This window comes from Vombatus ursinus, unplaced genomic scaffold, assembly GCF_900497805.2.
Source record: "Vombatus ursinus unplaced genomic scaffold, bare-nosed wombat genome assembly UNPS02014832.1, whole genome shotgun sequence".
Lineage (NCBI taxonomy): Eukaryota > Metazoa > Chordata > Mammalia > Diprotodontia > Vombatidae > Vombatus > Vombatus ursinus.
This window is the reverse complement of record NW_020954610.1, coordinates 65250532-65271164: the sequence shown is the minus strand read 5'-3', so window position 1 is coordinate 65271164 and position 20633 is coordinate 65250532. Positions and strand designations below refer to the sequence as shown.

Genomic DNA, 20633 nt, shown 5'->3' with positions numbered 1-20633 from the left:
TTATTGTTCTCTCCCAGATCATTGCTATCATCACTGAATATTCATTAATATTCATTTACTAATATTCATTCATGACCATTTACTTCATGTTTCGCAAGTTCATGTAAACACTGGAAATGTACTGCACAAACTGGTAAGCAGCATCCAAACATATCTACCACCTTCATGGAAAGATCCAAGCCACTGGAGGATTTGTGGAGGCAGACACCAAGATCTGCTGATCCCAGAAGCAAAGGGTAATCTTCAGCTTCCAACCATGGTGTACAGATCTGAATGTGTTTAAGGCACATCTGGCTGATGATCTGGCCATAATGCTCTTTAAGAGGCCCTTTACCTGTTATCACACAGACTAGCGAGGGGAGGTTTGCTCCATCAAGGATCTACTGCTCAAACCTTTCTAAAGCTTTCAGCAAGATGGAAAAATCCTCATCTTCTGTCCAGCTCATGCTGCTGACCAGCAAAGCTGGCCGCCCATCTGCTGTACGGTCCCATTCTCTGTATTTTTCAATGGCACAGAAAAGAGACAGTCCCTGCCCTAAAGGAGCCTCTTTAGTTGATTTGATCTGATGGTTTTCTGTCCCTCCTAGTTCTCTCCTGCATTAGACACTGATGACCACCTCTTTCTTCTTGGAACTATCTCCTACCTTAGTTTCCTGAGTTCAAAGCCTGCCCTAGATACTTACTGACTTGGTGACTCTGACCAAGTCATTTACCTTTTTCAGCCTCAGTTTTCTCATCTATAAAATGGGGATAACAGCAATACTAGCACCTTCGCAGGGTTGCTGTGAGGATCAAATTAGGTTGTATCTGCAATAGGCTTTGCAGACCTTGAAGTGTTACATGATATTCCACAGCACTCACTGCTTTGGTTTCCTTGCTAGAATGAGAAGATGTCAGAAATGACAGGTATGTCAGGGATCATCACATTCAACCTTATCATTTTGCAAATAAGCAAACCAAGGCCCAGAGAGATGAAATTACTTGCTTGGCGTCATGCAGACAGCTAGTGATAGGTCATATTAGTTGCTCATGCAATGATTGGAATTCAGATTTCTTAACTCCAGTTCCACTTTTCTTTTGAAGCTGCTTTTCCTGTGTAATGGTGGGTCCCGTTTCGGTATTTTATTTACTTTTCTGTGCTCTTCATGCTGCTTTTAGGTTTCCTTCACTGGCTACTTTTTCTGCTCTCCCCACCTAAAATGAGAGGAGGGACTGAGTCTTCTTTGACCTGACTTTCATCTACTGCATCTGATCGATTCCATGGACTCTCTCTAGTCAGTCAGTTAATATGTATTTACTAAATGTATACTATATGCTAGGCATAGTGCTAAGCACTGAGGATACGGAGAAAAGCAGAAGACAGACCTCAAAGAGATGACGGTGTAATGGGGGAGATAACCCTTGAGGCAGACAACTGTGTACAAGCAAGCTATACACAGGACAAAAGGGAAATAATGAACAGAGGGAAGGCACTAGAATTAAGAGGGATTGGGAGAGGCATCTCAGAAGGTGGGGTCTCAGCTGAGACTTGAAGGAAGCCAGGGAAGCCAGGACACACAGATGAGCCATAGAAACTGTTCTAGGGAGATCAGAAAAGTAACAAGCTGAGATTTCATTTTATTCTGAACATTTCTTCTCTTACCATCAGCTTGTTTTTCACAATCTTTTATTTTTCCCACCTGCATCTTTCAGTGAAGTGTTTTAAAGAAAGGTTGCTTTATTGCCAAAGTTTTCAGAACACAGAAACCTATGAGCAGTGATAATGAATGGGCCTGATGATATATATATATATATATATTAAAAGTGATAAATCATTTTCAAGCCTCCCAGAGCATTTTATTTTTCTCCGGATCCTTACCTCTCTCTGAGTCTTGTCTGGGTATTGATTAACGTCCCTGTCTCTTCTGATACATTTTCATCTCAGGTCTGTGTTTCATTTGCCTGCCAATAATGATAACTAATAAATTAATCAGGCAGCCACAGAGGTCTTGCCACCCAAACTGTAGCCGATGTAAACGTGCCCATCAAAAGCCAGGTGGCCCTTCAGCTTCTGTTTCTCCAGCCCCCAAAAGACTACAGTAATTCTCAGTAATTGGAAATGCAAATACTCATTTCTTTTTTTTTTCCCAGGCAGTGGGATTTTGAGAATCAGAGTGGGCTAATTAGCAAAGGATGGGGCTTCCACTGAATCAGCAAGCTGGATTTCTATGAGTGAAACAAACATAAATAGGCAGCTGCAGCTCTTTGGAGTTCAAAGCCTCAACAAAAGCGTTAGTCAAATATTTGAATAGTTGGAGGCTGTGTCTATTCATTTCCATGGAAATGGCTGAAATCATTTGCTCCCCAATCTCTAGAGGAGTTAAAGTAGTTGCCATACCAAAAAATCTGTCTAACTGTAAAACAGAAGTTTGAAGAAGCAGAGCGGTTTTTTAATGGGCACACCAGACCTGTTGACATTGGTGGTGGTAAAATGTTAGCATAACAAAATGCTCTAGAATACTTTCAAAGACCTATTTATCCAGTTTTCTTCTACTAGATCTGAAATGACCAACAACACAGACAGGGAAGAAAAATTAAAAACAAAAAAACAAAAAACAAAAACAAAACCCTTTTCTTCATGTATCAGTGCTGCCTAATTGAGAGTTTTTGTTAATGGAATGCCAGATAATGGTAAAAATGATAGCTGACATTTGTGTAATGCTTTGAGGTCTTCAAAGTCCTTTACATCCTTTGTGTCATTGATTCTCGGAGCAAACCTATGAGGTGGATAGTATACGTATTATTATTCCTATTTTACAGATGATGAAGAAACTGAAGCCTAAATTAGGTGATTTGACCGGGGTCACCTACCTCATAAGTGTCCAAGACGCCAAATTTGAACTCAAGTCTTCCTAACTCTAGCTCTAGTGTTCTATCCATAGGTTCCAGAAGTTTATGTTAGCTGTTTGTGGGATAGGGATCAGGGAGTTAGGTGATATGGTTCATCTTATCCCAACTTTGATATAAGCTGACTGTATTGCTGTTGTTCAGTCATTTAAGCATGTCTGACTCTTTGTGACCCCATGGACAAAGTCCATGAAGTTTCCTTGGCAAAGATACTGGAGCAGTCTGCCATTTCTTTCTTCAATGTGTCCCCATTTTACAGATGAGGAACTAAGGCAAATAGGGGTTAAGTGACTCGCTCAGGGTCGCACAGTTAGTAAACATCTAAGGCTGGATTACTCCGAGCGAAATCTCTTAATATCTCCGAGTCTCTGCTTTTTTAGCTAAAAGGATGTGTGTTGGGGGAGGGGGGAGGGGTGTCCCTTAGATTAGACGATCTCTAAGGTTCCTTCCAGATCTAACAATCTATGACTAAATCTCTAGCTAACTTTTCCATTTTCCATTTTCCAGCACATTTTCCATAGAAAAACATTATCAATGTTGCTTAGTTTTCCAGGCTAGTCAACAAAAAAACCCATTTAGATCATGATATAGCTGAATTGTCACATTTCAAATTTACAAAATTGAAACATGTTTTGAGTAATGACAGCATAGTTGAAATAAGTATATAGCTATCCATAGTGACTACTTTGAAGGGGTCAAGGCTCATTTGAATGCACAAATTCTGTTATATTTGCTAAAGCTTCACTCACATTGTAACTCCCAGGCACTATCTTGATCTGGTTTTTAGGACTGTTATTACAGCCGTCAAATCCCTCTAGAAGCTTGGACGATCTCTTACCCAGAGGTGGGGGCAGGAGGAATTGGAATAAGGCATTTCTATACCATATGTAAGGTGTGAAAATTGTGTCTATATTCATCACTATCCATCCGAGGTCTTGTGTCTTCACTGTAATTCGTGGGATTTGACTTGTCAAAACAAATCCGATTGTGGAAGTGACCCTGGAGTATTCTATTCCTCCTCCTCCTCCTTTTTCTCCTCTTCCTTCTTCTATTTTTTCCTAGTAGGAAAAGTATCAATAATACAAAACACTTCCCCTGTAAACCTGGTCCTTTGCCCCCAGCTCCTGACTCAGCTGAAATCCTCATGCTGTTTTGCTTAAACTTGATATATACACTATTTCCCAGACCTTTCAGAAAAACCAGAAAGAACTCTTGTCCTAGAACCATTAGAAAAACCTCCTCTTTTTAATTTCCTGAGAGCCTGAGCTATTACTGAGACCTTTCATCTCCCAAACAGGAAATTTGCATCTCCGGGTGCCAAGCCCTTTAGAACAGGAATCAGGGTCATTTCAGCTACTTAGTGCCCTTAGGATTAGTTTTTCTCTTTAGATGATGGCCCTGGATTCTTGAAGGCCAGTGCCAAGGCAAGCCCAAGCTCTAGAAGGTTCTATCCAACTAGAAAGGCGTCCTGGAAATCAACTGTGTGTTTGTTATCCAGGTAATGACCTACCTAAATTTAGAGAGCTCACCAGTGGATTGGGTCAGGTGATTTTTTTTCCCACCATAGCAGCTCATAAAAAACTGTCTTCTAAGGCACAGAGGGTATGTAACTTGTGTTGATTAAAGGAATACCCACACTGATACAATAAAGCATTCCTAAAGGGCTGAAATGCACACACACATACATGCATGCATTTACATTGGAGCACTACTCTAGCACTTTCCTTCGAAGCTATGCCATGGACTCAACAATGATATCTTTTCATGCAGCAACAAAAGAGTTGACATTTATTTAGCCCTTTGAGGTTTTTTGTATCGCATTTGATCCTCATAACAACCCTATGAGGTAGATGCTTTTATTAGATCCATTTTAAAGATGAGGAAAGTGAGTATCAGAATATTTAATTGACTTGGCCAGGATTGCCCAACAGCAAGTAATGTGTTTGGTACTTCCAAAACTAAACTCTTGGGTGGGGCTGAGAATAGATTCATCTAACACTAAATCCCTGTTGTTTGAAATAATATAGTGCAAAGGCCTAGGTGCTGGCACTAAATTCCACCCATATTCTACCTAGTCTGTGTTCTGGGTCCTCAGTAACATTACCCTGTTTCAATAAAGGCAGTAGGAATTCTTGAACAAATGGGAGATTCAGTGAGTGGGAAAATGCTTAAGAAGGGAGACCTGATACAGAGTATAATTTGTATGTCTTAAGGCTATGGGGCTCTCTTGGAATCAACAGCTTTATCACCCCAAGTGATAATAAACAGGTTTGCCTTTGGTTAATCCATTTGACTTGTATTTTAAACAATAGGTTTTAATTCTGTTCTATTTATGGTCTTTTAATTCAATTCTTTTTATTCAGCAGGCAGCCCTATAAGGTTGATATAATTCCATTATTCTCTTTTATGAGCTCTTCTGTTGTTCAGTGTAATAGAATTATGTAAACATCATTGGGTAGTGTGGTGGCCTCATTGTTCTTGTATTTGGTTGAATTTAAGAATGTGGAAATCGGGCAGGGGGATCCCCATCTAAGACAATAGGATTATTGACACACTAAAATGTGGGGGTCAGTGCATTCCCAGGTGGCAATGGAAAGCCGACGTCCTGTTGAACGTTCAATGTGCACCACAGGGAAAACCCTGGAAATCAGCCTAAAGACAGGAAATTCTGAATCTCTGCTCCCTGGGTGAGAAAAATCCTACCTGTTAACCAATCAGAAAAAGGGGGGAATTGGGGAAGCACTCTGCAGCACTGGCTACAATAGATATAAGAATGTGTAGAGACCAAAAAATCCTTATAAGGCCTTTTCAACAGCCATGCCTTTCATATATTAGAAAGAAAGAAAAACAAAACACTGAAATGGCTTCCAAACTTAATCAATATGGGAGTTGAACCCCAGACAAGAGAAGCTGATGGATTGGTGACAAGCTTACATTGCCTTGCTCTCATTTGGTGATAAGGCCTTGTTGAAGTGTCTAAGCAAGTTTTGCTTGGCTTTGAGTCATTGTTTAGGTTTTCCATGGAAACAGTTGTTCAGGGGAGTTTGACCCGATGCTTCTTCCAGAATCTGAGGGGAGAACATTGGACCTGTCACTATCTTTAAGGAACATTAGGGTGACCTCTAAGAAGATTCCCCAGGGAACTGGTTAATCTCATGCCACAGGGTTGGCCTGAAAGTTCAACTTTGTTTTGCAGAGGAGAAGATATTTGGATGATATCACCCAGCTTGAGTCAATGTTATTGCTGAAACCTTTTTGTATGTAACTAACTAGACATCACCTTAAGTGCAGGGAGTGTGTGATGACTGATATAATAATGCTTGTCAAGTATTTTGAGATCCCAGAAGAATGGTCAAGTGGAAAGAATAAAGCTTGGATTATTATTTAGGTAAGATTGCCAGCTCTCAGCTCTTTTCTTCAACTCAAGATTGGGAAACTAATCCTAAGAGGTATTCCATATTTAAACACTTAACAGCCCTGGAACATGGGACCTCGAATTTCCCAGAAAATTTTCCTTAATCCGGAATAAATTAAAAAACAACCCTTTGGCTAAGTTACAGAGCAGTCAAATTTTCTTTCTGACGCTCCAGGCTTGTAAGACAAAAAGGCAAACCAGTCAGCAAAATATTTTTTCCAGAGTTCTTAATTTTTTGTGTCATAGACCCCCTTGGCTATTTGTTAAAGCCTATCAACCCTTTCCGAGGATAATGTTTTTAAATTAACAAAATACCTAGAATTACAATTGAACTGTATTGAAATACAAATATCAAAATATTTTTCAAACAAGTTCATAGACCCTAGGTTAAGAACACTTGTTTTAGGTAAAGTTCATTGTGATGTCCTGGTGTGATACTTCCTCTACTAGTGAGTATTGCAACCTCTCTATGACTTAGGACAGGGGTGGACAACCTGCAACCTCGTGGCCACATGTAGCCCTCTAAGTCCTCAAGTTCGGCCCTTTGACTGAATCCAAATCTCACAGAACAAATCCCCTTAATAAAATCCCATTTTACCGGACCGAAATTAAATGTTCTAAATGGAGTTCATGATGCCATGACAGATCAAAAGCAGGACCTCTGTTTCCCCCTTTTGTTTGCCTGAATTGTATAATTTTTCTTTCATAGTTTGAAAGATTTCCTAAGGACAGAAGCTGGCTTTTTACATAACGGTAGAATCTGATGCATCTTCCTTTCCAAGGTTATTATATGATAATACCTAAGCAGTGGTTTTGGCCAAAGTGTATCTAATCCAACCTTCTCCTTTCATAGACAGGGACACTGACACTCCCAGAATTTAAGGGACTTGCTCAAAGATTACTCAGGCAGTGTCTGAGGTGCGATTCGATCCCAGGTTAGCCTGACAGTTTATTGCCCTTATTTACTACCAACACTGCCTTCCTTCGCCGTGGCCTCCTTGACCAAACACACTTTTTACAGTTTTCCTCTGTCATACACACTTAACAATATTCAGGTTCAGGGAAACTGGATCAGATTAGATTTTCAAAGCCTGCTATCTTAATTACAGAACAATTCTTCCATCCTGTGCTATATGTGCTATATATGCTACTACTATTGACTACTAGGTTTCTATACTTTCAAACTTCTTCAATCTGGGATTATTTAATTCCAAAATGTGTCCAACTGAGCAATTGTCACCAAGACTTTCTGGAAGATGGCATCCCAATGTAAGAAACATTCAGTTCACAGGTGTCTTTGCATAATTTGTTAATGTATATGTTGGCAATATAACTTGTACATTCCTACATTGGGTGTAAGCCATGCCAAGAATATATTCAAGTTTAAATTTTCTCATTGTTATCATACTTTCTATGTTCATTTTTTATTTTTCATACTCCTAGTCACTCACTAATATTAACCTTGATTTATCCTTATATAGGAAGCATAAAACAAACAGGAGGAAAAGAGATTCCCTCTTCATCCCCGTACCCTCGAGTGAGGAAATGGGTGGGGGCTAGAGAAAGTGTAGTGGAGGAAAAGTTGTGATAGTTGCCTGAAACTTTACTATAGGTTACCACTGGTCCCTCCAATGGAATTTTGAGAATGGATCTACCCCAGTGCAAGTGCTCTTTCCTAGCAGCTAGTGTTGTCTTTATACATGATGTCCCAAAAGTCTTAATGCAATTTTAAGCTATTTAAAACTGAATTAAGACTTTTGGGACACCTTGTATAGCTTATAGGGGTGATTCAAAGGTGACACTAAATTGAAGAGAAAACTTGGCTCCCAAAGCTTATGTGTACCTTGAGGAAATTAAGCTAATTTGAAGCAATTTATGAATCATCCAGATTACTTGTCAACAAAAGAGAATGAAATTGTCCACAAAATGATGTTTTAATTGTACTTTTTCCTTTCCTCATTGTCAGGTGGTTCAGGTTTTCCGAATCAACCAAGGTGTGGATTGTTGTTATTGGGCTGGTTTTTGTTTTTGTTTCTGTTTCAGTGCTTATTGTATGTTCAACATTGTTTTCCTTTTTCCACAGACTAGTCAGTCAGTCAGCATTTATTAAGCACTTACTATGTTCCAGACACTGCTAAATGCTAGAGAAACAAAGAAAAGCAAAAGACAGTTCTTGCTACCAGGCGACAGATGCAGATTCCAATAGAGATACCTCACTTTGGGGAATAGATGTGTTTCTAAAGAGTTGTTCATATTAACTATATCAAGTCACAGTTTCCTGTTAACTTCCAATCCAATTCAAGGAATTCTTTCTCACAACAAGGAAAAACAACAACAAAAAATCAGTAAATTTTATAGAACTGTATGAAAATGGAACAAAATGTAAATCAGGTCTTTATTAGAAAAATAATGACTTCTGATACAATGTCAACTATAATGATCAAAATAAATCACTGAGTACAAAGATTGCAATAAAATTTACAGATGGGAAATGGATCATCAGATATACCATTGAAACTTCATTAAAAGTTCATAAGTTGATTTGAGTTGGAGGGCTTATATCAACTAATGTGTAGTTTGCTATCCCAAAGATTCAATGCAAAAGTTGCTAGAAGAGAGAAAAGCAGCTTTGATAGTGGGCATCAGCCATTGGTTAAATTTCTCAGCATCCCTGGGACTCCTTTTCTGAATGATCAAGAATCATCTACTTCATCATTAATTCTTTCCCTACTCCCTTGAAAAATTAGTTATGTTGTCAAAGAATAACAAGTAATATTTCAGGAATTTGGGATTGAATTTGTAGGTGAAGGCTAAACATTCTAGAAAATCAGAGAACATATTGTTCATCCTCTGTATAATTCTCAGTAGCTCCTTTTTGGTTCATCACAAATTGTTAGCCTAGGCTGACTGGGAACTGTGTAGTTTTCATATGAGAGAGGAAAGAGAATATGGAAAGAAAACATTCACTTCTAATAAGTATGGACCAGGAGGCTGGTTCTGTATTAGGGAAATGATCCACCCATAGTCTTCCTTTTGAGTAGACAAACCCCAAAATGCATTTCAACTTGAAAGGTGCCAAATATATGTATATAGGCTTCACTGGACTGAAGTTCATGAGGCTCAACACCTGTTCTTTCAAAGATTCGCTGTTTACCTTAAGGAAGAGCCCATGACTCTATCTTTGTCATAAAATGTTCGGGTATGGTTCTCCTCACAGAGCCATCCTGATGAATAACAACAAGAAAAATAATAGCGTAGAAATCTAATGTCCTAAAGAAATAGGTCATCACCAATGAAATCCTAAACTGGCTCTTAGAACTATAACTCTAGCACTCTTGTATTATACACATAGTCCTAGATACTGTCAACTCCCAAAACAGAGTTTGTTCTAAGAAAAACAAACAAAACAGGTTGTGTGTCCACATTTAATTTCCTCATGTTGGAGTGACATGCATTGTATGGGAGTTACAGTCCAGAAGTGGCTCAGTTTGGAGGTTGGGGATACAGAGTTATATGACCTTCGAAGACCAGGTGTTCCCAAGGGGTGTCAATGATTGGTCAATATACTAGGAGGTGTGCTATATTAAAATGAAGGTCTTGAGTACATGACTTAAGTCACTTAATCCTGGTCAAAGAGCAACAGAGGTTGATGTCACCCCACCTCCTGACAAAGGAATACCTCTTCTATCAGATCACCCCCCCCAACCATACTAGAACACTCCCAACCTTGGGCTATCTAAGCAGAAGAATCTGTCTCCATCCAAGGCTGAGCAGCTTCCAATGCAATCTCATTATCAGTAATACCCTTCTGAAGAACTTTAGCAAAGGGGGTGCTGGGGGGGAAGCTCTGAGAATAATTTTTCACAATACAAAGCAAAAAAATTACAAATCTAAAAACACAAATTAGTTCTTGCTTCTACAAAGTATTTTATCTTTAATTGTTGAAAAAAAAAGCTGCAAGTAAAAAGAGATCATAAGTTACCTCCCGTACCTGTTTGGGACTTCCCCTGTGTGTGATATTCACTATGTAATCATGAGAAATTGTACACAGAGGAGAAAACAATCATCCAAGAGGCGGGAAAATGTCACTATGGCTTTTTTATTGGAGCCCATCTAAGTCCTGGATAGGTATTTTCTTATTTGTGTTGAGAGCATTCTTGTGATATAGGCAGAGAACATCGCCACTGTACAAGACCGGAAATTAAGCCCCATTGAAACCTAGTGATTTTCCCAAGGTCACTATGGGAGTCAGTAATGGAACTTGGAATAGAATTCTCCTTCTTCCTTCCTGTATCCCCATTCCTTGCTGAAGTAGCAGATCTCTCTCAGGGTTTTTCTTACTGAATGCCTGAGCTCTAGAAGAAATTTGTTTTCATTTGTACTTTCCCATATTGCTACAATTTAGAACCACTGGTGGTTTGCCAAATACATGTTTGTCATTTTTCCCTCATCCCCCACCCTATTTTTTTCGCTTACCCTTTATAGGTGATCATACCTCTATTTAAAGGGGAAAGGAGAGTAAGAGAGAGACTCAGTGGAATTATGTATATTGTTCCATCATCTTTTCATCTTTTGTCTTTCAAACAAAGGTTTCTATCCCTTAACAGACCTAACTTTTCATTCTCTCAAAGTAAAAAACAAATCTTTAACATAAAATCAAACTGTTAAGATCCAAGCATCTGGAGGGCAGAATTATGAGAGGCAGCATGGAACCTTGGAAAGAGTACTGGCTCTGGCATGAGAACTTGGGTTCAAAACCCACTTCTGACATTTACTACCTGGAGGAGGCAAGACAAATCCTTTAATCTCTCTGGTTCTCAGTTTTCTCACCAGTAAGATGAAAGGACGAACCTGTTGGCTTCTTAAATCCTTTCTAGTTTGGAATCCTTGATCCTATTATTTAAGACTAGGGAGCAGCGGATAGAGTGAGCAGATCACTGTTTTTGGAGTCAGAGCACATGATTTCAAATCCTACCTCTGATCCTCAATAACTGTGAGATTGTAAGCAAGTCACTTAGCCTCCATGCGCCTCAATTTCCTCAACTGTTTGCTGGGTAACCATGTTTACCACCAAGTACTTTTTTCTCTTCTTCCAAAGGTTTTTCGCATTCTCATGGTCTAGTTTGAGGAAGCAAAATCAGTGCAAGGTATGCTTAAGAGTTCCTCACTCTTCCTGCTTTGGTTAAGTAATTAGGTGACCCCATTTAATTAGACACTCATCAAGAGATTAGTCTGATTTATGCAATACATTAATGATTCATGGGAAGGAGCAACTCTAACATCTTGCCAGTATAGAGCATTCATTTTTTTCCAGTTGAGTTCTGACAAATTGTTTTGCAATACTGAAATGTGCTCATTTTATTCTACAGCAAAGTGTCAGCGGCTGTCCTGGCCTTGGGCTGAAATGTAATTTAGTCAGTGCATTAAGGAAATGAAATGTAACTTCATGTAAAATAGGTAGTTTGTCAAATAAGCAAGAATGAAAATTAGTTTGAGCCCCAGCTTTCTCACATCCATCAAATGAGGTTGACTAGGTAGATTTCTGAATTAAAACTAGTTCTCCTTCTATGTGGAGGAGAATCACAAAGAAGGGAAATGTTGGAGGGGTTTGGATTGGAGTGGATCCTCAGAGCAACTTCTGTGATAAGATCACAGGTATATGCAACTTTTCTCCCTAATTGGACAATCATTCCTCCCGTTCCCACCTGACTGTTTCTGAATGTTTTGCTAACTTCCAAATAAGACCGTGTTCTGAGAGGTTATAGTTTTTACTTGACCGCATTCTCTTTCTCCCATTCAGATTCTATGTTAATAATTTAAAAATACTGTTTAGGAGATGCCTAGTCTTATCATTAGGACTGACAACTGAATGAAATAACAAAGGCCCTTCAGTTTGGTACCTTTATTTTCATAAGCATGGATGGCTTGGGGAGGGGAGTGTGGAATAGAATTCAGCACCTTTTGTCTGGCCACCAAAGAATTTAGGTATGATTCCGGGTTAGTACTGACTTTCTTCTACAAGATAGGCTCTAGATTAGTGTAGGCAAAATTGAGAAGTAGGGGTCATTTATCTCCGTTGCTCCCAGCCTCCTTTTGCTTCTTTATTTGTTGTCCTTCTCTCATCTAGACGTATGGTCAGATCTTTTCTAGTCTCTGGGAAATATCTTATTTTAGGTATTCATATTTTACTTTGAATTTAAGGTAACACCCTACCTCTCTTGAGAGAACTATGAGCCTTACTATTTATAATTGTGAATTGATTGATTTTGTTGTTAAAGCATTGATGAGCGCTAGTAGTACTTAGGAAGGACAGTTAATAAAATAATAAAATAACAACTAGCATTTTTGCAAAGTGCTTTAGAATTTTTTTTCTTTTAATCCTTGCAACAACCTTGGGAAAAGGTACTATTATTATCCCCATTTTATAGATGAGAAAAAACTAAGGCAAAAAGAGTTTAAGTGACTTTCCCAAGATGACACTGCTAATAAGTGTCTGAGATAGGATTTGAATTCAGGTCTTTCTCTAAGCCCAGCATGCTACCTGCTGTACCATCTAGCTATCCTTATTTGGGGGGGAGGTTAGGGGAAGGACTCCTCAGGTCTCCTAAAAATAGAATAAAGAAGGGCAACCTTGTTTATCAGTTCAGCATCTGAAATTCTTCAGTTAGTAGGTTAGCTAAACAAACAGAGAAATAAACAAATATGTCCCCTAAGAGACAATGTGCTTGACTACATTAACATTTTTAAAAATTACAATAAAAACAAAATAATAAAAAGAAAAGTAAGGGGCAGCTAGGTGGTGCAATGGATAGAGTTCCGGCCTTGGAGTCAGGAGGACCTGAGTTCAAGTCTGGCCTCAGACACTTGACACTTACTAACTGTGTGACCCTGGGCAAGTCACTTAACCCCGATTGCCTCACCAAAAAAGAAGTAAAAAAAAAAATAAAAGTAGCAGACTGGAGAGAGATTTATAGGAAATGTCATAGATTAAAAACTAGACATTTAAAATATATGAGGAACAGTTGATAAGTCACAATTGTGACTCCCAGTTCACAACTAATAAATGGTCAAAGGATATGAATGGGAATTTTCAAATTAGGAAACACATGTTATTAATAATCATTTGAAAAACTGCTCAATCTCATTCGAAATCAATGAGATACATATGAGAACAACTCTGAGGTACCATCTCAAATTCATCTAATTGGCCAAAATAAATAAAAGCAGAAGCAAAGAAAGTCAGTGCTGGTGGGGTTGTGGAGTAATAGGTACATTCATTCCTTGCTAGTGGAATTACAGACAAAATCTTTTTGGAAAATAATGTGGTACTGTGCAGTAAAAATTATTTTTAAAAAATCATACCATTTGATCCACTAATTCCAAGCCTGAGGATATGTCCTAAAAGTGTTATCAAAAGCAAAAGTTATCTTTTCAAAGATTTTTACTTTAGGATTACATATAATTGTAAAAAAAAATGGAAATAAACTAAATGTCCAAACAATAAGTGAATGGACAAAAAAGTTAATGTAACAGAATACTACAATGCAATTAAAACTAATGTGAAGAATATGAAAAGAACTTAATGCAAAATTAAAAAAAAAACTAGAAGGGTAGAGTACTTGTTATGACCATGGAAGGAGAAAGTGAATGAAAATTAACAGAGAGACATTGGGCCTTGGTTTTATGAAAACCTGGGTTTGAGTTGCATTTGTGACACATGCCTGAAGTGTAACTCTAAGTCACTATGAGTGACTAAGACATAAGTGGCCAATTCGAGACTGATATAAAATGGTAAATGGGGTTTCCTTAGTGGGAATTCCCTACATCAGTTGAATTATGAGTCTGGACCACCTCCCCTCACAAAAAAATGGACCTGAAGAGGAAATAAGTGACTAAAAATTCTCACAATATATTATACTTTGAATTGAATTAGTTTAAATATTAACAATTACTTAGCAACTTTAGTTGGTTGTATTTGATGTTCAATGTTGAATAGGGAGAATAGGTATTGATTTAATTAGTATGAGGAACTCCTGAATCAAAAAACTTCCTTTAGAAATTCAGGTCCGCACCTTCTCTTTAACTTACAGCCTTAGAGAATTGACTAGTACACAGAGGTTAAGTGACTTACCTAGAGTGATACAGCACAGAGCATGTATCCGAAGCAGGATTTGAACCCAGATCTGCCTGACTTTGAAACTGGCTCTCTATCCATTAGGACACACTTTCTCTCTAAATTTTAAGTAAAATAATTAATTAAGAATATGTCCTGGAGGTGGACTGGAAGGTTCCCTTGGCATCCTAGCATGATGACGCAGTCCCAAGCCACATTATACTTCAACTGTAACTGTTAACATTTCTTAGCCTACTTGATGCCAGCTGCTTGAGATACTCCATGATCAACAGTGCATAAAAACCACAACCAAAACAATAGCAGTAGCAGAAACACACTTTATACACTTGACTCTTTTAGGCTCTGCCAGAAGGAAAGTGTCTTCTAAAAAGAGTTGTTCTATTTACTATTCACAACAAAGACCTACTTGAATGTACATTTATCTCATCTGGTAGGCATCGGTTAGGGAAGAGGTTCCTCAGCTTTTTTGGTCTCTTTCTTTGCACCTTGGCTTTAATTAAGCGTTCTCATACCCTTTATTCAATAGAAAAGGAAACACATTCTAGAATTTACCATGCTTATGCACATAAGAAATAAAGTAAAAACAATTTTTCTTAAAACTTTATGTATTTTATTGTATATCTTATATATAATCTATTTTAGTATCATGAAGTTGTTCTCTAATTCACACATACTTGAAAATAGCTGCTTTTCAGATAGCCCTTGCATTCCCTCATTTTGGAAACCTACATGCTTGAATGAGTGGCGGAGGTTTCCCAGACCACCTCTGCTTACTCTACTAAAGCCTGGAAACTAAGCCTATGCTAGGCATACATGTGACTATGAAGTTGTGCACCTAGGATAAGTGCTCACATAAAAGAGATCTAGCTCTTTTGCACTGGAGAGAGACTAAAATGGAAGCAGACTCTAGTGCTGTCAGGTAAAATTTGCATTCATCTGCTGGGATTGCAGTACCATGTAGCTGAAGCTGAGCTCGTGTGCACACAGCGGTCTAATTAATGTTTTTATTAATATGTATTAATAAGATTTTTCTCTGGGGCTCTAATAAGTGGTTCTTGGTTTATCCTGTGGAGTGCGACAGCTCCTCTTTCCTCTGCCTCCGCATGTCTCATACGGTAGTACATGCATGTACACAAGCACACAGAGGCATTCCCTTTGCTATGCACAGCCGAGCTGCTGTCAAATTATATAGACATCTATTGTCTGAGCCTTGAGAGCTGTCTTCCCTTCTACAGCTTCCTTGCTGGGCTCTGCACTTCATTATATCAAAATGTTCATAGAAAAATGGGCTTAATCCCTGCAACTTTGCCAGCCCTATACATCTTCCAATATTTGGAACATCAATAATGACAAAAATGACATTAGAATTAATATTTCACTTGAAAAAATCGCAGAGATTTATGTGTTGCTTAAATTTGTCAACAGAGACTTTCTGGCAAAGTGAAAAGGCCATTTGAAAAATTACCTTTGCTGCTTCAAATATTGCTTCTGCATTGGGAGGGAAATACTTTTTCCAACAGTGAGTCCATTTCCCTTATGGACTGTCAAATCAAGGTCAAAGTTTTAATTGCAAGTGGGATGGAGGAGATGAGATTTGAATGGGAGGAGAAAAACAAGCAAAAGGTATATTCTTAAAAGCTGAACTTTTAGGCTAGGGTTAAACTACATGTCAGATGATTTAGTTGGAATCTTGAAGCTGTCTCCCACATACAGACTAGCTCAGATAATAATTAGAGGTTATAGATTTAGAGCAGGAAGGGACCTTCCTTTTACTCTTGTAACTATTTGTATTTGTACCTATTTATTTACAAGTTTCTCCCTCATTAGTATGCAAGCTCCTTGAGGACAGGGACTTTGTGATTTTGCCTTTCTTTGTGTTCCCAGCACTTACCCTAATGCTGGCATGTAGTAAGCATTTAATAAATGGATATTGATTGACAAAGCCCAGCATCTCATTTTCCAGATGAGAGAACTGAGGTCCAGAGACGATAAGTGAATTTACCAGAGTCATACAGGTACAAAGTGGCAAAGTGAAGATTTTTTATCTCGTGTTTTTTTTCTTCTGTACTAATCTCTCACCCCCAATCTAATGTTGCTATGATTGATCTCATTTCAATTTAATAGTTATTGAGCACCAACTCTGTACAACATAATGCTCTTGGGGGGGCAGAGGTTCTAGAAGGTTGATTATGGTGTTGATTTTACCAGGAACTGGGCTAGTGAAAGAGTGTTATACAAGAACAAATGGGACATTCAAGTTCCTAATAGCTCCAGTGGTTCAGGTGGGAATTCTGGGAATTCTCTTCTTTCTGAAAGATGTGGATTTTTTCCTTTTTGTAAATTGTAACATCTGTGTTAAGAGTTGAATTGGTAATTAGTTTATGAAATTATGAAAAGGAAGCAGATACCCCCAATTCTTTGGGTACTTGTCAGGAAAGACCACAATTTGGAAATGGGACAGCCATCACACTTTAATAACCACAAAAGATGTGAGGACGAACAGCACAGAAAGTACAGAAACAAGTGGTAAAAAGTGGGGAGGTATATACCAAGCCAGGTGGCACTGGCACAGGGAATGGGATGGGGAAGGGAGGCAGGTAGCAGGGGAAGTGGATTAGGAGGGAGAGAGGCAGGGAGTATCACTCAAGTTACCGTGGTTTACAGTCGTGAGCACTTAGCACTATGGACCCCTACTTGGGAGTCAGGACAGTGAGGTCTCATTTTTATTGGGTTTTGGGGGGAAACAGACAAACTTTTTATCTGTGCCTCCTTTGGGTTAGTTCATAAATCATCTCAAAGTTATCGGTAAAATTTTAAAGTCATTTTCTCCAAGTTATCAGCACCATGGAGTTGTGGAATTTGTCTGGAATTTACATATCGTAGGATCAGAACCTTGACAACAGTGCTCAGATGGCTTCTGCTGATCCAGTACATATCACCAGCATGTGAATTTTGATTAAAATATACTATTTGTAAATTATGCTCTTTTGATTTTTGGGATGGTTTGTATGTGACTTTCAGGTTCCCCTTTGCAATCTTATTTCCTGCTATTGTCCCTTTATATTGGCTACTTATAAACTGATTAGGAGTATGTGTATGGACCGGGGGGGGGGTGGAGGGGAAGACTGGTCAGAGGAACCAGAACAAGATGTAATCTTAACACAAGGTTGAAGTCTGGAAACTGTCTAGAAATATATGACTTTTCCAAGGAAGCTAGTCAGTAGCATGGCTTAATAAGATAAAAACGAAAGAAAATCTAAACTAGTAACTGATACCAGTGGTTATAAAAAGTGATGGAACGGGAACGTGTGGAATTTTCAGGGAAACTGATTTCCAGTTTTCATCTCTGGCTAGAATTCTGGGATTAAACCCTAGGGTGTTCCAGGTCTATCATTCCAGTAAGCAAATCATTTAACAGTGATAAGAAGGAATTCCTGAAAGAAGGCATTTTTCTATCTATTCCTGGGTAGGACTCTAATATCAACTCCCACATGTAAGCAGCAAGTGAGATGCCACCAAATGGTGGGCTTGACTTGGCTTTTTCTCCTTCTGTCCTATAGGCATGTTTTGGGAGGGCCAATGTGCAGGACTAACCTGAAGTGTGTCAATGGAGTCAACTCTAATTCACCCTTTTGAGAATACATTCTCAAAATCAGCTATAAGTGCAGTTGGCAGCTTGTTGTGTATTTCATTTAAGACACAAAAAGCCAAGAATAGTTCATTGTTATTGCTGAAAACTGAATGATAGTCCCCAAGTGGGGTGTGTGTGAATCTTAGGAGGATTACTCATTATTGTTTTATCCATTAAAAAGGATGAAAAGAAAATTATTGTTATTTTTATAATTATTCTTACTTATATATGCATAAGTAGGTTGGTGATAGGCAGCAAATGGAAGGAGAAATTGGGATCTCCACCATTGCTGGTGGGAATTCTTAAGATTCAGAGTAAGGAAAACCATGCTTTAGGACCCAGGAAGTAAGAATTCACCTATCCCCCTCATAAAAGAAGCTTAAGAAGCATTCCAGATATATGGTTCTATTTGTCTCATCCTTGCTTTCTTCTCCTCCCCTATCCTAATGGTTCTCTCTCTCTTTCTCTCTCTCTCTCTCTCTCTCCCTCCCTCCGTCTCTCTCTCTCTCTCTCTCATACACACACACACACACACACACACACACACACACACACACACACTTAACTACTTGCCTGCTCCCTCCAGGAGGTATGACCAGTCATCTGCTTCAAAAGAACTCCCTATCCTTTCAACATGCCTTGGAAACATTTATAATATCTATCTAGGGAATTCTTGTCCCACTGCTCCATTATGGATTGCTTGAATTGGACCATTGAGGTCTTCATGATTTAGAAACCTCAAAGTGATCATTGGCACAGATCCCTTCCTTTCTGATGATCTATCATCAGCCTGATATTCCTTTTAAGTTTGAGTTTAGCGGCAAAAAGATGAATTTTATAGACAAGACCAAGTGTATGACATACGTAGTATATATGTACTATACTATATATATACATATACATATACTATATGTGCATGTGCATATACAAACTACACACACACATACACACACACACACATACACACACACATGATCCATTCTTAGAATATTCTCAAAGGGTAAAAATGTTTAAGTCTTGTTTAGGGGATATGTTTTCTCTGTGTTACTTTAATAAGCAAACAGCCGAGCAATGAACCCATGTGATAGACCAAACCTAAAGACTGGGCATATTCATGCCCACTGGATTGGTATTCCATACCAGTGCTGCCATGAGAATGATTTACAAACAATTCCACAAAAAAATTTACAAACATTTCACACTGACTGTAAAAAAGTAAAGAGATGCATCATCATCATCATCATCACATTCAATGGTGACCAAATACAGTTTCACTGCCACTATTATAAAGATGGTAACACTAGTTTTAATGTCTGCTATGTATAGAATTCTTGATGCTCTAAGCAATATTTTTACATCACTTTTCTCATGCAATCCTCCCTTCAACACTGTGGTGTTGAGCAGCTATTAATCTCACATTATATTCTTCAGACGAGGAAACTGATACCCCAGAAGATTAAGTGACTTGCCCAAGGTCACACAGCCAGTTGGTGATAGATGGAAAAGTAGAATCTAGGTCTCTGAACTACTAGTACAGTATATTTTTCAGTGGAAGAATTAAAGGAGAATGTAAGACCACTACTGGGAGATCTGATTAGAGGAAGAGTGCCAAAAAAAAAAATCCCAGGTAAAAAATGGGGAGAAAACAACATATGGAGTTACAGGGGAATCTTTGTTTCTAACTCTAGGTCCTTCTTCAGTTATCAGCAATGATGATGACTCCGCCAGTCCACTCCATCACATCTCCAATGGAAGTAACACTCCATCTTCTTCAGAAGGAGGCCCTGATGCTGTCATCATTGGAATGACCAAGATTCCTGTCATTGAAAATCCCCAGTACTTTGGAATCACAAACAGTCAACTCAAGCCAGACACATGTAAGTACAAATGTTTATTTTTCTTAGCTGTTTTGCTTCTTTTCCATATGAACTGATATATTTATCAGAATCAAAAAGATGACTGGAATGGAGTGAAATGTCTGAGTACTGTTGGGGCAGTCAGCCCATGGAATGGATTCTTTGTTTTCTCATCGACATAATCCTTGGGATGTGACACCTGCTGGCATGAGTGATATAGTCAGAAAGTTAGAGACTGACTTCTGTTGGAATCCATTGTCCAAATCCATTAACCAAGAAGAATTCAGAGTCAAGGCAGTACTTACCTTGAGAAAACTGAACAAGAAGTATAATCAGATTGTGTTCATTCAGTTACAAAAGATTGGAAATGTGTGTAATTTAAAATCGGTCTCAGTTCTATTAAGAAATACTTTTTGAAGTGGTAGGAGATGACTATGTGTGATATAGAATAAAATGAGTATAGATATTTTATTCTTACAGTGTAGCCTTAAATTCCAGCATAAGGAGTTTTTATGGTATTAAATATGAATAAGATCCTCAATAGCACATGAAGAAGATATTATCTAGGCTGACTCATTTTTGTTCAGTATGAAATTAATCCTATGGGGCTAACTTGGTTTTATGCTAACAGTTTAAAAAGCTTTGAATTATGCCTGCAGTTTTCCATCATTACATGACCCAAATCGCTACTTGGCCCCCAATTTCCATGTT

The 20633-nt window shown here is 38.4% G+C and overlaps 1 protein-coding gene across 2 annotated transcripts in view; it reads left to right on the top strand.

The window, feature by feature from the left end:
• The window catches only part of LOC114025658 (BDNF/NT-3 growth factors receptor-like), a 412069-nt gene that overhangs the window by 220411 nt on the left and 171025 nt on the right, over positions 1-20633 (top strand). For both annotated transcript variants that reach the window (XM_027839133.1, XM_027839134.1), the window contains exon 12: positions 19755-19943. In XM_027839133.1, the coding sequence (XP_027694934.1) occupies positions 19755-19943 (189 nt within the window). The remainder of the gene's footprint in view (positions 1-19754; positions 19944-20633) is intronic.